This window comes from Myotis davidii, unplaced genomic scaffold, assembly GCF_000327345.1.
Source record: "Myotis davidii unplaced genomic scaffold, ASM32734v1 scaffold13, whole genome shotgun sequence".
Classification (NCBI taxonomy): Eukaryota; Metazoa; Chordata; class Mammalia; order Chiroptera; family Vespertilionidae; genus Myotis; species Myotis davidii.
The window spans coordinates 199,174-212,936 of record NW_006286243.1 but is presented as its reverse complement, the minus strand read 5'-3'; the positions used below and the strand labels follow the sequence as shown (position 1 = coordinate 212,936).

Here is a 13,763-nt window from a genome sequence, read left to right as displayed (position 1 = left end):
CAAGCAGCAAGGGTGGACCGGCTTCTGGCAGGTTCCCATGGGGCAATCAGTATTCTGCACTGTTACCTAATTCATCTAAGGGTACATGTAGAGTGATTCAGCTGCTTAAGACTTTTCTGAATTCTTGACTCATTTCTATGGGCCACTGAATCTGATTTCCCTTAGGTGATAATAATAATAGGGAATTAAAACTTATATTAAACAGAGGATTGTTTGTGTTTGTGAGAGAGAGAGAAAAAGAGAGGTGGGGGAGGAGATGAGGAATTATGTTTACTTCTTTGTTACCTGAAACTTTATTATTGTAGTTTGGTGGAGAGATTGGATGGATTGCAGTGTGGCTCAGGGAGGGAGAATTATTTAACACACCCTATGGGATTTTGGCATTAAGTTATCTTGAACAGAATTGGGCCTTGGAGAGTGAAATTGCTGAGTTCAAGGGCCTGAAGTATAAGATCTTGGAGGTCAAAGACCATACCCTGATGATAATAGTACAAATTAATAAGAATAGCTAATGTTTATTTACCATGTTTAAAGGCTTTGTGTTTAGTGCTTTAAATGCATTATCTATTTAATCATGAGAGCCCAGGAGATAGTTACTGTTTTTATTTCTAGTTTTATAGATAAACTTGCCCAAGGTGACACAATTTTGTGAGTAGTGGAGTTGGGATTTGACTCTGGGTTTGAATGATTCCAGACCCTGTGGATTTAACAATTATGTAGTACTGCCAGGCCTACAGCTTCAGCTCTTCAGGGTCTCAGCCAAATTTTCCCTCTTTGAGGGCATCCATGCTCACTGCATCCTTTGAGATTGATGCATGGTAAATAAGTTGTGGAGTTGGGATTTGAGGCATAGAAACATGAATGATGAGAGAGAATCTTTGGCTGCCTCCTGCACGTCCCCCCACTTAGGATCAAGCCTGCGACCCAGGCATGGGCCCTGACTAGAATCGAACCATGATCTCCTGGTTCATAGGTTGCTAATTTCACTGAGCAACACCAGCTGGGCTATATATGTTATATTCTTAAACCCATTTGAATTTTATAGTAACACTTACAAGGCAGGTATTCCTCCCCTATATTATGGATAAGGAAACTAAGATTTGGGAAGGTTAAATACTCTGTCCAAAGTCATTCAGTAACAGAGCTGATATTGGAACTCATGATATTGGGCTCTATACTTAGAACCATTACACTATCGTTGAGAAATCTGAGCTGTAATAGAGACCCTCCACCAGACTGAAACTCAGTGTTTCATATAAACCTTAGTGTAAGTGCTATCTCTTATTACATAGAGACTTCTGTTGTAATGTGTGGGCATCAGTCATTTATCACAACTCAAAAAAAAAAAATCATTGCTACTGTAAGCATTGAGACTGATGAGATTTTTGTTACAATTACTTGAATTGTTTGCAGCCATTGAAATCTCCCTTAGCCTGTAAGTGAAAAACAACTTAATAAAAACACACATTGGACTTTCTCATAAATCTGTAAAATATTCTTTGGGAGATCTCTTTTTTATACATTCTTTTGTAACAATGCCTGCTTCATAGAGGCAGGGACATGGGAAGCTGGAAAGAGAAGTAGAGCTATTCGGAGTCTGCCTTCATAAAAATGTCTTATTGCAGTAGTATATTGCTTCGTATGTAGTGAATCTTCAGTATTTAGTGAATGAATGAAGTGAGATCTGGGAGAAAGAGCTAAAGGAAATTGATTTTCTAGTAATTGATTTTTTTTTATTATCCTCAACATTTGTGGGTGATATGATTATATTGATGATATAGATTACTTGTTACTTTATGGATAAGTAGACTGAGATGAGAGAAGGATATATTCTTTATATCCTTATTATTTTCTAATCCCCATTGTTACAATTCTAGAATTAAGTTTAAAAGGAACGGTGAAGTTCAATTTTTTTGTTTTATTGTTTTATTTGGAAATACCTAGAGTTTCACTGGAAGTTGCCAAAAAATGTACAGAAAGGTTCTGTGTATCTTTTATTCTGTTTTTCTAAATGATAAATTTTGCATAACTGTTATGCACAATATCAAAATCAGGAAATTGCTTTTGGTATAATCCATAGAGCTTACTAGATTTCACCAGGTTTACATGCCCTTATTTGTGTATGTTTTTATAGTGTTATGAAGTGTAGGTTTGTGTAACCACCACTACAATCAAGATATAGAATTACTCCATTGCACATAAAGTTACTTTTTAGTCTGCCAGATTTCTTGATTGAATATGCCCCCCAACCCTAATTTTCTGGGCCAAATAATTCTCCACTTCATGATTGCTTAGCTCTAGGAATGAAACACATCCTTAAGGAGTTTTGAATTTAGAAGGCCTCAGCTAACGTGGTGTGTGAGGTTCAATGATAATGAATCCTGTACTTTCATAGGAAAAACAGTGGGCAATAGAAGCAGAAGGTGAGTGCCTTAGATCTCCCCTGGATGGCAGAGGAAGAGCCTATGGAATAAAAGGAATAACAATCTCATTGTGATGTTTTCTATTTTTGGTGTAAGTTTGCCACGAGTGGCCAGCTATGATAGCAATAGTTAATACTTGTTACTTTTGTTTTATGTATGCATTATCTCATTTGGTCTTTATGACCTCTCTCTGAGGTAGCTATTATTATTTCTATTTTATAGATAAGGAAATGGAAATTTGGCAGGTTGCGTAATTTGTCTGAAAATGCATGGTGAATAAGTTGTGAAGTTGGGATTTGAGTGCAGGTAGGCTGACTATAGAATCTACATTTTTATTACTGTGCTATTTAGCAAATGCAGAAAACTGATGGATAAGGGTAGGAAGTTCTGAGTTTGGGTTGAATGTGCCTAGATGGAATGAACACACAATGAGAAACTGTAAGAGGTGAACATTTTGAATTGGATAATTGGTACCTGGGTTGTTAGTTTGAACTCTACTAATCAGTGTGTCCTAGGACAGTCTTTTTCCATCTGTAGGCTTTAGATGCTTCAATCTCAGAGGTATCCAGGTTAATCTGATTTTCTGTAAGAATTTCTCAAAAAATATTGTGAAGGCCAAGTGATACTCTTTTGGTAATTTTATTTTGACTCCTTTGTTGGAGCAGGTTCCCAAATGCCAAAAAATTCTGAGTCTTTTGGCTAATATGGCCAAATATTAAATTACAGGTATTTGAAGAAGTCTTTTCTCACCTTTGGGATTTTCTTTGAATTTTTCTCATGTCTGTTTTATAGTCCAGGCACTTTGTACTTTTTTTTCAGTTGCTTCTTATCTTTGAGAGGAGCGTTTCACAGAAATGGTGTTCTCTGTAAGGAGCACTTGTGGCCTGAGTATGCTTTTGTAAAACACTCTAGTTGAGAGTATGGAGGAGGAACTGGTTATTCTTCAACAGAATGGGACAAAGGAACTGGGAGGTATTATAAAGTCTAAGTGTTAAGCATCTCATTATTAGGTTTCTACTCTTGAGCCAACAGTCTAGTTGGGGCAAAGAAAAATTAATGTTGCCTGTAAGAGCTAGTGAGGGATATATGGATATAAATGTTGGGAATCTGTGACATTAAGAGAGTCCATGATCAAAAATATTGTCAACGATATATTTTATTCTATTGGTAATATCTACATATATAAGAAGCCTGTGGCTGTAATGCTGTAACGACCAAACAACCGGTCACCAAGAGGTGCATGGAGCACCTCTAGATCCCTCCCCACCCCGCACCCCCCACTGGCCCGTGAGCTACTCGTGCACGGTGGGACTGGGGTCCTGGTGGCGCAGCAGGTCTGAGTCTCACGTGATTTCGTGCGGTGGGCCTCTAGTATTATTTATAATTAGGTATATTCTGAGAGTCTTGATTCTTTATATTCTTAGATTTTGACATTGCTTTCTCAGATGTTGAGATTACTTTGTTGAATTTATTCAGGCAAAATTTCAGTTAAATGGAATAGAATATAGAGTTCTGCTAAACATTAATACCGAGGGGATAAATCTCCTCAGCATTAAAAGCAATGACAGGTCTTCAAACTGGGGACAAAGGAAGTCCATCTTAGTATCTGGTTTGTAAAGATGTGGATGCAGAGCAAAAGGAATGAACACTGCAGGCTTATGCTTTCTCTATGTTTACACATTCTTTAGGGCCCCTTAGAATAATTTTTTTTTGCCTTTTCCCTCCTGACTCCAGAATAGTAAAGGGCAAAGTCCTGGAGGTTGAGAAACAAACAGTTTAGCACCCTCATTTGACCTGTTGCCTTGATATGTTTATTCAGATGTTACAGCTGTGCCCTTTGTCACTAGAGCTAAGACAATTTCTAGAATTAGACTTAAAAACATAGCCCTCAAAATTAATCAAAAGTGACTGAAGTCAGAATAGTGTTTATCTCTGGGGGGTGGAGGTATGAGGGAACCTTTGAGGGAACTGTAAATATTCTGTATCTTGATGTGGGTGGTGGTGATTTGAGTGTATTCATATGTAGAAACTAATGAAGCAGTCTAGTTTGGTATACTTTATGAACTTTCATGTTTGTATTTTAAATCTCAGTTAAAAAAACAAAACAAAAAAAACATCCAGTAGGAAGAGTGGACCCATGTATCTTTAATTCTAGCTCAGTGTTCTGGTTTTCAGATTCTCTTGGTAGGTATAGTAAGATGAAATATGAGGCTCCTTTCGTTAGGAGGGTGTGAACTCTGTAAATGGAGAACAGACCACAGATTTGGTTAAGGAACTAGAGTTCTTCTGTTCTCCCTTAGTTCCTTGCTGCTTCCCAGCAGTACCTTTGAGGAAAGTGAAGGTCCTAGTACCTGCTTTTTCTTATTGAGGTTTCTGACACTTTAAGCAAAAGGCTTTGGTCCTTATTCTTTTTATTTGATCTCCTGTTCCTGGTCCAGTAAATTTCCATGCCAGGCCCTTGGGGGAGTAGGTTGGATACTGAAAATTTAGTAAATATATATATAATTTTGACCAGGGGTCTCTGAGGGATTAAATAGGATTTTGTCTGCTTTGATTTGGTCAAGGGAGTACTCTTTTTCCCAGCCCCTTCACTGAATCCTGTGTGATTTTTTTCAACTCTCTGCTCCTTGCAGACCCTTTGTCTGTGTCTCCTGCCCGCTGGGCTGAGGAATATCTGGAACAGTCAGAGGAGAAGTTGTGGCTGGGAGAGCCCGAGGGAACGACTGCCAGTGATCGCTGGTGAGTGCAGCCATTTCTTCCTGGATGGATCCCTGTGGAAGGAGGATTGGACAGTTTTCCCAGTCTCCTCCAGCCTCCTCCATCTATATTCCCAAACCATCTTGCAAAACCTTCATTTTGTAGATTAAGGTTCCACCTGTATTATGATCCCTAAGAATCCTAACTGTCCTAACCAAAAGTTTGTAACTTTACCTTCTGCACCCTGTTTTCTTTTTAAGTTGGAGCCTATTCTTTCTCTCTGCAAAGATATGTTTGGGAAAGGGAGAGTTAAAAGGATATAGCTATTGCTTTACACTCCTGCCCAGCTGTCCTTCTTTAATGTAAATTGTAGATCCTCAACAAGAGAGTAGAGTAAGGTCACTCTCTTTTCCCCCATAGGAAGTGTGATTGCCATGGGCTGGGAGTGGGGAATAGCATGGGGAAGGTAATGGCTAACTAATGTGTAAAATTAGTTTGACCCTACCTGTTCCAGGTATAATGATTATCATCCTGAGGATGATCTACAGCATACTGCCAGTGACTTTGTGGCCAAAGTGGATGACCCCAAATTGGCTAACTCTGAGGTGAGCCACACCCCACTGCTGCTTTGCCCAGCAGAGCTGGTCTTGGAAGTCAAGGGTCTTGCTTCTCTTACCCCAGTTCAGTTTAAAGAGAAGGAGATGAGATCCTTGGTCTGTTCCTTCTAATTGAGAATGGAGTCTTTGGATTTGCCTCTTCTTCCAACATTCTTTCCTCATTTCCTTGCTTACTAACCCCCCTTAAATCTTTAGAGCCAGAAATCCTTTCTTTTTGCTCTCTACCTTTTTTAGGGTCTGTAGTATATCTTTTCTACAGCCCAAGATGGTCAGTGGGGAGGGCTAAGTGCAGGGTCCTCTTGGGCATGGTTGAGAGTGCACACTTGGAAGTTCTTTCCCGAGTGGCCTATGTGTGTCTCTGTGCCCCAGTTCCTGAAATTCGTGCGGCAGATTGGCGAGGGGCAGGTGTCCCTGGAGTCCGGTGCAGGGTCGGGCCGAGCTCAGGCAGAACAGTGGGCAGCAGAGTTTGTACAGCAGCAGGTAGGACATTGTCACCTCCCAGTTCCACTTCAGAGCCAGCTGGTGTCCTAGGCCTTGGGTTCAGTGTTCAGTGGTCCCAGATGGGGAAGGGATTTTATTGTCAGCTTGTCTTGGTAGCGTTCAGGTCCGAGTGGGTGGGAAAGAGATTCTGAGAATGTTCTTCTCAGAAATGTCCAGGTTGGTGGTGTTCAGTGGGTATTTAGTCAGTGTTTAGTGGGTAGAAAGTTGGTGGTGGTGGTATGACCATCCTTCTTTGTCACAGGGTACATCAGATGCCTGGGTTGACGAGTTCACAAGACCAGGGAACACATCTGCCCTTGATATGGAGTTTGAACGAGCCAAATCAGCTATAGAGGTGAGAGCAGATAGTGCAGGAGTACACACTGCACAAGAAAAGACTCCATTGGAGCAAGTGGGTGTTAACATCAAAGATGATGAGCATAGTGTTCCTGGATCATCTGTGTCAGAATTGTTTGGGGTTGGTGCCTCTCAAAAATGCTAATTCCTGCATCACCTCAGATGACTGAATCAGATTCTGGGGGTAGGATCTAGGAATCTGCCTTTAGAAAAAGCTCTTCAGATATTCTGAACACATTAAAGTTTAACTAGTGCTTAGGGAACCGTTCTAGTGGAGCTGAGGTGGGGTGGGGTGGTCATGATGTACCCCCTTTTTCTAGTTTCCTTCCCTTCCTTACAGTCTGATGTCGATTTCTGGGACAAGTTGCAGGCAGAGTTGGAGGAGATGGCGAAACGGGATGCTGAGGTTCACCCCTGGCTTTCCGACTATGATGACATCACGACTGCTTCCTATGATAAGGTGAGAACTAGATTTTCAGATCGCAGGATTTCCTTGTTTTGTTGTCTCTCCTTTAATCCTGAATTTGGATATTTACCTTTTTTAATCCTCACCCAACAATATTTTTCCATTGATTTTTTAGACAGAGTGGAAGGGAGGGGGAGAGACACACACAGAGAGTCATTGCTGTGAGAGAGACACATCAATTGGTTGCCTCTTTCCCGCACCCCTACCAGGGCTGGGGATTGAGCTTGCAACTGAAGTGTGTGCCCTTGACTGGAACCGAACCTGGGATCCTTCAGTCTGCAGGCTGATGCTCTATCCACTGAGCCTAACAGGCCAGGGCTGGGTACTCACTTTTATGTAATTATTTTCTTAAGCCCCTTTTTTCTGAAAGGAATATTCCCTTGCCCCTGCTGTCCTCTAGTAATTGAGAGTATTCTTTATTCTTAGGCTATAAAGGTTAATAATAGACGACCCTTGTCAAATAATAATGATAGGATGACATTATACTTATGGTAGAAGTTCACACATGATGCAGCAAGAGCTTGGGAGGTTGAGAACATTTTGAGAAGATAGATAACTCCTTTGGTGTGGAGTGGTAGTTGGTAGACTCTCTGTGCCTCCACACCTTAATACCTATGTATTTTTTTAACTCACAAGTTTACTTTAAATTCTGATCTCTTCCTACAGATCACCCAATTTAGGGTGTTTTCAAAGAATTGCATTAAATAAATGTTAGGAAAATTTGCCAGTAGTCAGTGGTGAAAAATGATCAAATTTTGCATATAGCATATACTATTGACTTAGAAGTGTATGTTATTTCAGGGTTATCACTATGAAAAAATGCTACCTGTGGGTTGTAGGGCATTTGGGGATGTGGTTAATAATTAAGCTGCTGAGTTGAAGCATGATAGGGAAGGGAGAGAATTGCTTGGTTTTGTAAAAGACAAAATAGGAACTGAGGAGGTGAGTAGGGATATCTTTTTCTCAGCTCAGTTCTGTTTGGGAAGGGATTCAGGGGCTAGAACCAGGGATTGAGATACAAGGCAGGATGCTGAAGGCAGATCTTGACATAAGGGAGCTGTGCAGAGATAGAGATGAATAAAGTTGAAGATAACTTTAAAAAAAATCAATGAAAAACTTAGTACTAAGAGAAATATGATTTTGCCTATTATCCCAGTCTGATTTCCCACTTTACCTCATTACTCTCTGCCTAACATGAAACACCACTAGACAAAACTTTGCACAGAGCATCATAACTCTTCCCTGAAATGAGAATTCCTCAGCTAGACGGGGACAGTGTATTTCTGAAACATTTCTGCCCTCGGGATTTTGGGATTAGCTATCATTTACCATCAAATACAGATTAATAGTAATAACTTTTAAGAATGAAATTGGGGAACAAATGAAAAATTTCTAAGTGCTTCAACACATGCTCTCTTATTATTGTCCACAATGACTCCATGAGTTGAGTAAGATTTGCATTTGAATGGCAGGGTCTCTAATTCCAAATTGCCTTATAATGTAGTTATCCTTTACATTGTCACATATTGCAGGATAACTAGAAATGCCCTGTGAAGAGCTAAGGAGAGCTTATCTTATTACTGCAAGCAAATCCTGGCAAGACATGTATTCTGTTCATTGGTGAGAAGGCAAGGATTTGGAAATTCAGGTCTATAAAGGGTTCCTAAAATAAACTTATGCCCGGCATGGATCAGAGTTTGTAGGCCAGCCTAGCGTTCCAGTTATTGTGAACAGGAGCTAGAAGTGTGAGCACAAAACTGAATGACTTCACTGTAGTCGTACATGATCTCCTTACTAATATGGAAATTTTGTCATCATTTGTTCAGATACCTTTCTGGAGACCTTCAACTTCTCCACCTTTGTCTTGGTTTCATCTCCTATCCCTGCTGCTCTGTGATGACTCCTTCTCATATGGGTTCTTTTTAAAAAAAAACACATTTTATTGATTTTTTACAGAGAAGGGAGAGGGATAGAGAGTTAGAAGCATCTATGAGAGAGATCGACCAGCTGCCTCCTGCACGCCCCCCAGTGGGGATGTGCCCACAACCAAGGTACATGCCCTTGACCAGAATCGAGCCTGGGACCCTGAGTCCGCAGGCCGGCGCTCTATCCACTGAGCCAAACTGGTTCGGCTCATATGGGTTCTTACTTGGCTTCTCTTCCTTCCAGGGGTACCAGTTTGAGGAGGAGAACCCCCTGCGTGACCACCCCCAGCCTTTCGAGGAAGGGCTGCGGCGACTTCAGGATGGGGACCTGCCGAATGCTGTGCTGCTTTTTGAGGCGGCTGTGCAGCAGGATCCTAAGCACATGGAAGTGAGTGACTCGTTCTTCTGACTTCACGTTAGAGACTGCTTCCTCTAGTTTTGAGGGAGGTCGCAAAGAGTAGTCCAGATGGACTAGGGCCTGTGTGCTGGCCTGGGATGGGGTGAGAGTGAGATGGTGAGTGACGGGGAGCCAGAGGAGGGGAGGATGGAAAGGTGAATACAGGGGTGATGGAACCTGTCAACTTCTCTCTAGGCTTGGCAGTATCTGGGTACCACACAGGCAGAGAATGAACAAGAACTATTAGCCATCAGCGCACTACGGAAGTGAGTACACTGAGAGGTGGGGTGAGGTGGGTCCAGGGCTCTCCAAATCGCCTTTAGAATGATAAGAGCCCAGATCCAGATCCATGTCTTCTTTCAGGCCACTAACTAGAGTGTTTTTCATGATTAAAACTATAAGGTTTGGAGTGAGTTGGCGATAACTGGTTCCATTCCTTCAATAGCTTTTGGTTTTGTGAGACCCTGGCTGGTTCCTTAGATGCTAAACTGTTCCCTTTCTCAGATCTGTAATTTTATTAGTAACTTATGTGTAGAGGATTCCTCTGTATCTTAATCGGAGGGAGTTGGCAGGTGAGGCCATCATGACTGCATTCCAAAGCTTGGCTTGGATCCCAGGGTACTGATGGGTGCCATTGTCACTGCAATACCAGTTCTGTCCATCTCTGTTCAAACAGGTGTCTGGAGCTAAAGCCAGATAACCAGACAGCATTGATGGCACTGGCTGTCAGCTTCACCAATGAGTCCCTGCAGCGACAGGCCTGTGAAACCCTGCGAGACTGGCTGCGCTATACACCAGCCTATGCCCATCTGGTGGTGCCCGGGGAAGAAGGGGCCAGTGGCGCAGGACTGGGCCCAAGCAAGCGCATCCTGGGATCTCTGTTGTCTGAGTGAGTGAGGAGTTCCTGGGGTGAGAATGGTAACCCATTAGGAGGAGAACCTTGATTTTCAATATTTGGATAGAGTGAGACTCAAGGATCTACTAGTACTTGAAGGAGGTCTGCATTTTACAGTGTAATGCTGAGAGGAGACAGAAAAACAGGTTTGTAAATTGGAATTTGGGAGTAGAGTAGGAGGGATAGCTGATAGATTGATAATCTCTGGGATCTGATTGACTAATTAAGGAATTATTTTGGAGGTGTAGGAATATGTAGACATGTCCATCCACATTTTTCTCTTCTTTTCTAGCTCCCTGTTTCTTGAAGTGAAAGAGCTCTTCCTGGCAGCTGTGCGCCTGGACCCTACAAACATTGACCCTGATGTGCAGTGTGGGTTAGGGGTCCTTTTCAACCTGAGTGGGGAGTATGACAAGGCAGTGGACTGTTTCACAGCTGCCCTCAGCGTTCGTCCCAATGTGAGCCTCAGGGGATGAATGGAAATAGGACATCACTCTGTACCTTATGGAAGAATCATTTGTTGGGACCTTTGGAGTCATGGGATAGTTCATTCCAGTGTTCCATGTACAGGTTACCTTGGGAGAGTTGGGCAAAGAAGGGTGGGTGTGCAGAGCCATCTGAACTTACGGGAGTCTGTATGGTGAGAGTGGTTACATTGAGCTACACAATGAACTATTGAGAGGAAAGGAATGGGGTTGTAACATACATTAGCTAAACAGATTGGTGAACAGGGGAGGAATGGGCAGAATTTGATCTGAGCTTGGCTTGTGTTCCTAACTCTTCTTCATCCCTATCTCAGGACTATTTGCTGTGGAATAAACTAGGGGCCACCCTAGCCAATGGAAACCAGAGTACAGAAGCAGTAGCTGCATACCGCAGGGCCCTCGAGCTACAACCAGGCTATATACGGTCCCGCTATAACCTGGGCATCAGCTGCATCAACCTTGGGGCTCATCGGTGAGAGTTCTATTGAGTAATGAATGAATGAACTTCTTGGTGAGGGTATCTACTGAGTAATAAATGAATGAACCTTTTCTCCCTGCCTTTGTCTTTAGCTCCTCATTCTCTGTTCCTGTTATTTGACTATCCATCCCCAGCTTTCTTTCTCCCCATACCAGCTGACCTGTCTCCTTCCTTGGTGTTTTGCTCACCAGCTCTCATTTCTGTTCCCTACAGGGAGGCTGTGGAACACTTTTTGGAGGCCTTGAACATGCAGCGGAAAAGCCGGGGCCCTCGGGGTGAAGGGGGTGCCATGTCAGAGAACATCTGGAGCACCCTGCGTTTGGCATTGTCCATGTTAGGCCAGAGTGATGCCTATGGGGCGGCTGATGCCCGGGATCTGTCCGCCCTCTTAACTATGTTTGGCCTGCCCCAGTGACAGTGGGATGGGCTGCCCTGTGAGTGTCTGCCTGGAGGGGTCCCCACTCTGGATGTGACTCCCTCTCCCCAAATGGGCCTACCAAGGGGGTGGGCTGATGATCATAAGCGGTACGGCCTCTCAGGAGTGGCCTCAATGTAGGGGTGGGTAGTCTTTGTTCTAGTTCCTACATAATTGTAGGAAAATGAGCTGTATCTCTTGAGTCCCTTGGTAATTCAAGGGTGCACACCCAGCTATAGATCTCTGCATATCATGCCCTTTCTTGGTGCTGCTTTTTGGGTAGGACCCAGAGATAATAGGGTAACTGTTGTCATCAGCTGCCATTTCTTATAGGGTCTACCACATTTGTAATGTCTGTCCCCCCTCCCCCTTTTACTGGGAATTGATAATAGTACAGCTTCCTTGGACAGTTATGTGTAGGCCATTCTTCTACCATGCACCTCTGTGATGACCATATCTAGGGCGGGATGGCAGGAGTTGGCCTGTTGGACTTAAATGTTGATTTGGCTCAGCAGAGTCAAGTTTTGGTAGGGGTGCTCATAGTTCTGTCATTGGACCTCTCCTGGCTGTTGCTCAGATTCCCTGGGTACGATGCTGCACACAGGAATGCTGGCCTCACTATCTGGGGGTCCTCAAGAGCTGCCAGGGTAAATTGCTACACAGTGTTTGGGTGTTGGGTAGCAGGAAGGCTCACTTGTGGAATTAGCCTAGAAGGGACCTGATGGGATCAGGTCAAGGGCTGTGCTCTGCCCTTTGGTGGAAGGACAACATCGGGACGTGGGATGTGAGTGCAGGAGTCCCTCCTCTTAGACCTGTGAGTAGGAATTGAGCTAGTAGCTCTTCTAGAAAGTTGCTTCAGAAATTGCCATCTGGCCAAATTCCTAGCAAAGAGATGGTTCAGTGTTACCTTAGGACTTTGTTGTACGTCTTGAAGTGTTTCTAGGGGAGAGTGTAAAAAAATCCCTTTCCCCTGTAGTACCTCTGCAAGGTGAAGATTGAGGGAAGAGGAGGGAGCCTCTTGGATTCTTCTCACCTGTGCCCTGCGTGGGGAGCTACACTAACCTCCGGAAATGACTGCTGAGCCTCTTGCCTTGTCATTAGTAGCTAATGATCAGAATTTTTTTTTTTTTAAACTACCATGGTCCCAAGGTTCCATTCTGAGATTTATTTTTCTTTGTATGAATATGTGTAAATGATTTTAAAATAAAACTGTAAAATATTTGTAGGAAGAATAAATGGAACTGACATGGGTCTGAGTTCTATTGCCAAGTATGAAGTTGGGATGTTGGGAGGTGGGTTGGTGTTTGGAGGATTGGGATTCAACAGTTTTCCTCTTTATCTTTCAATTCTCATTGGTGTACTGATTGCACATCTGTGTACCTAGTAATTACTCAGCACCTACTACGTACTAGGTACTATGAATAAGATGGACAGGGTGCCTGTGTTCATGGAGTTTATGGTTTATCAGGACAGACAGATGTTTAACAACCATGTGCACTTTTCACACTTGTGTACTACAAAAAATATGGGGTTGGTGCTATGTCATTTTGGGGTATTGTTTTATTGTGAAAGACATGGGAGGATTTGTATAGTTTTTTCCAATGCTTAGGTTTCATTTAAAGGTTTCATTCAGCTCTGCCAGGTTTTCTCAGGACTGTATGAAGAGCCATATCAACATGGGTCACTATTCTGGGGAAAAATTAAAAAATATAAATAAGTTTATATTTGAAAATAAATGTTCATGGCCACATTAGAATTAGAAAAAATATCTAAAAGAACTTGTTCTGTAAATTTCTAGACAGTGATATATTATTTTAATTATTTATATTTATGGCACAGTTTCCAAGGCCAATAAATGTTAACAATATAATGAGAAAAGGTTAATAAACCACAGGTTATCCCTAGGAAAAAATGCACAGAAAAGAGAATAAAGAAATATTCCAATATGCTAAAAGTGTGAGGATTTCCCCCTTTTTGTCATATCCCAATTTTTTTTTAAGTGCATGTGTAATACTTTCAGAGGAAAGAAAATAAAACACCATGAGGGAGGAGGGTGTCTGTGGCCACCACCTGGGTGATCTCCTGGCAGCTGGAGACCAGGGCTCTGAGGAGTGGGCAGTATGAAGCC

At 42.5% G+C, this 13,763-nt stretch overlaps 1 protein-coding gene across 4 annotated transcripts in view; it reads left to right on the top strand.

The window, feature by feature from the left end:
- The window catches only part of PEX5 (peroxisomal biogenesis factor 5), a 15,542-nt gene extending 2,651 nt beyond the window's left edge, over positions 1-12,891 (top strand). The window contains exons 6-16 of one of the 4 annotated variants that reach the window (XM_006757539.2): positions 5,057-5,162; positions 5,635-5,725; positions 6,107-6,217; positions 6,480-6,572; positions 6,939-7,034; positions 9,210-9,353; positions 9,558-9,628; positions 10,039-10,251; positions 10,550-10,715; positions 11,057-11,214; positions 11,434-12,891. In XM_006757539.2, the coding sequence (XP_006757602.1) occupies positions 5,057-5,162; positions 5,635-5,725; positions 6,107-6,217; positions 6,480-6,572; positions 6,939-7,034; positions 9,210-9,353; positions 9,558-9,628; positions 10,039-10,251; positions 10,550-10,715; positions 11,057-11,214; positions 11,434-11,635 (1,451 nt within the window). In that variant the 3' untranslated portion in view covers positions 11,636-12,891. Of the gene's footprint in view, positions 1-5,056; positions 5,163-5,634; positions 5,726-6,106; positions 6,218-6,479; positions 6,573-6,914; positions 7,035-9,209; positions 9,354-9,557; positions 9,629-10,038; positions 10,252-10,549; positions 10,716-11,056; positions 11,215-11,433 lie in introns of all 4 variants that reach the window. The other 3 variants (XM_006757538.2, XM_006757540.2, XM_006757541.2) reach the window with 3 other exon arrangements.
- Positions 12,892-13,763: the final 872 nt, after the last annotated feature.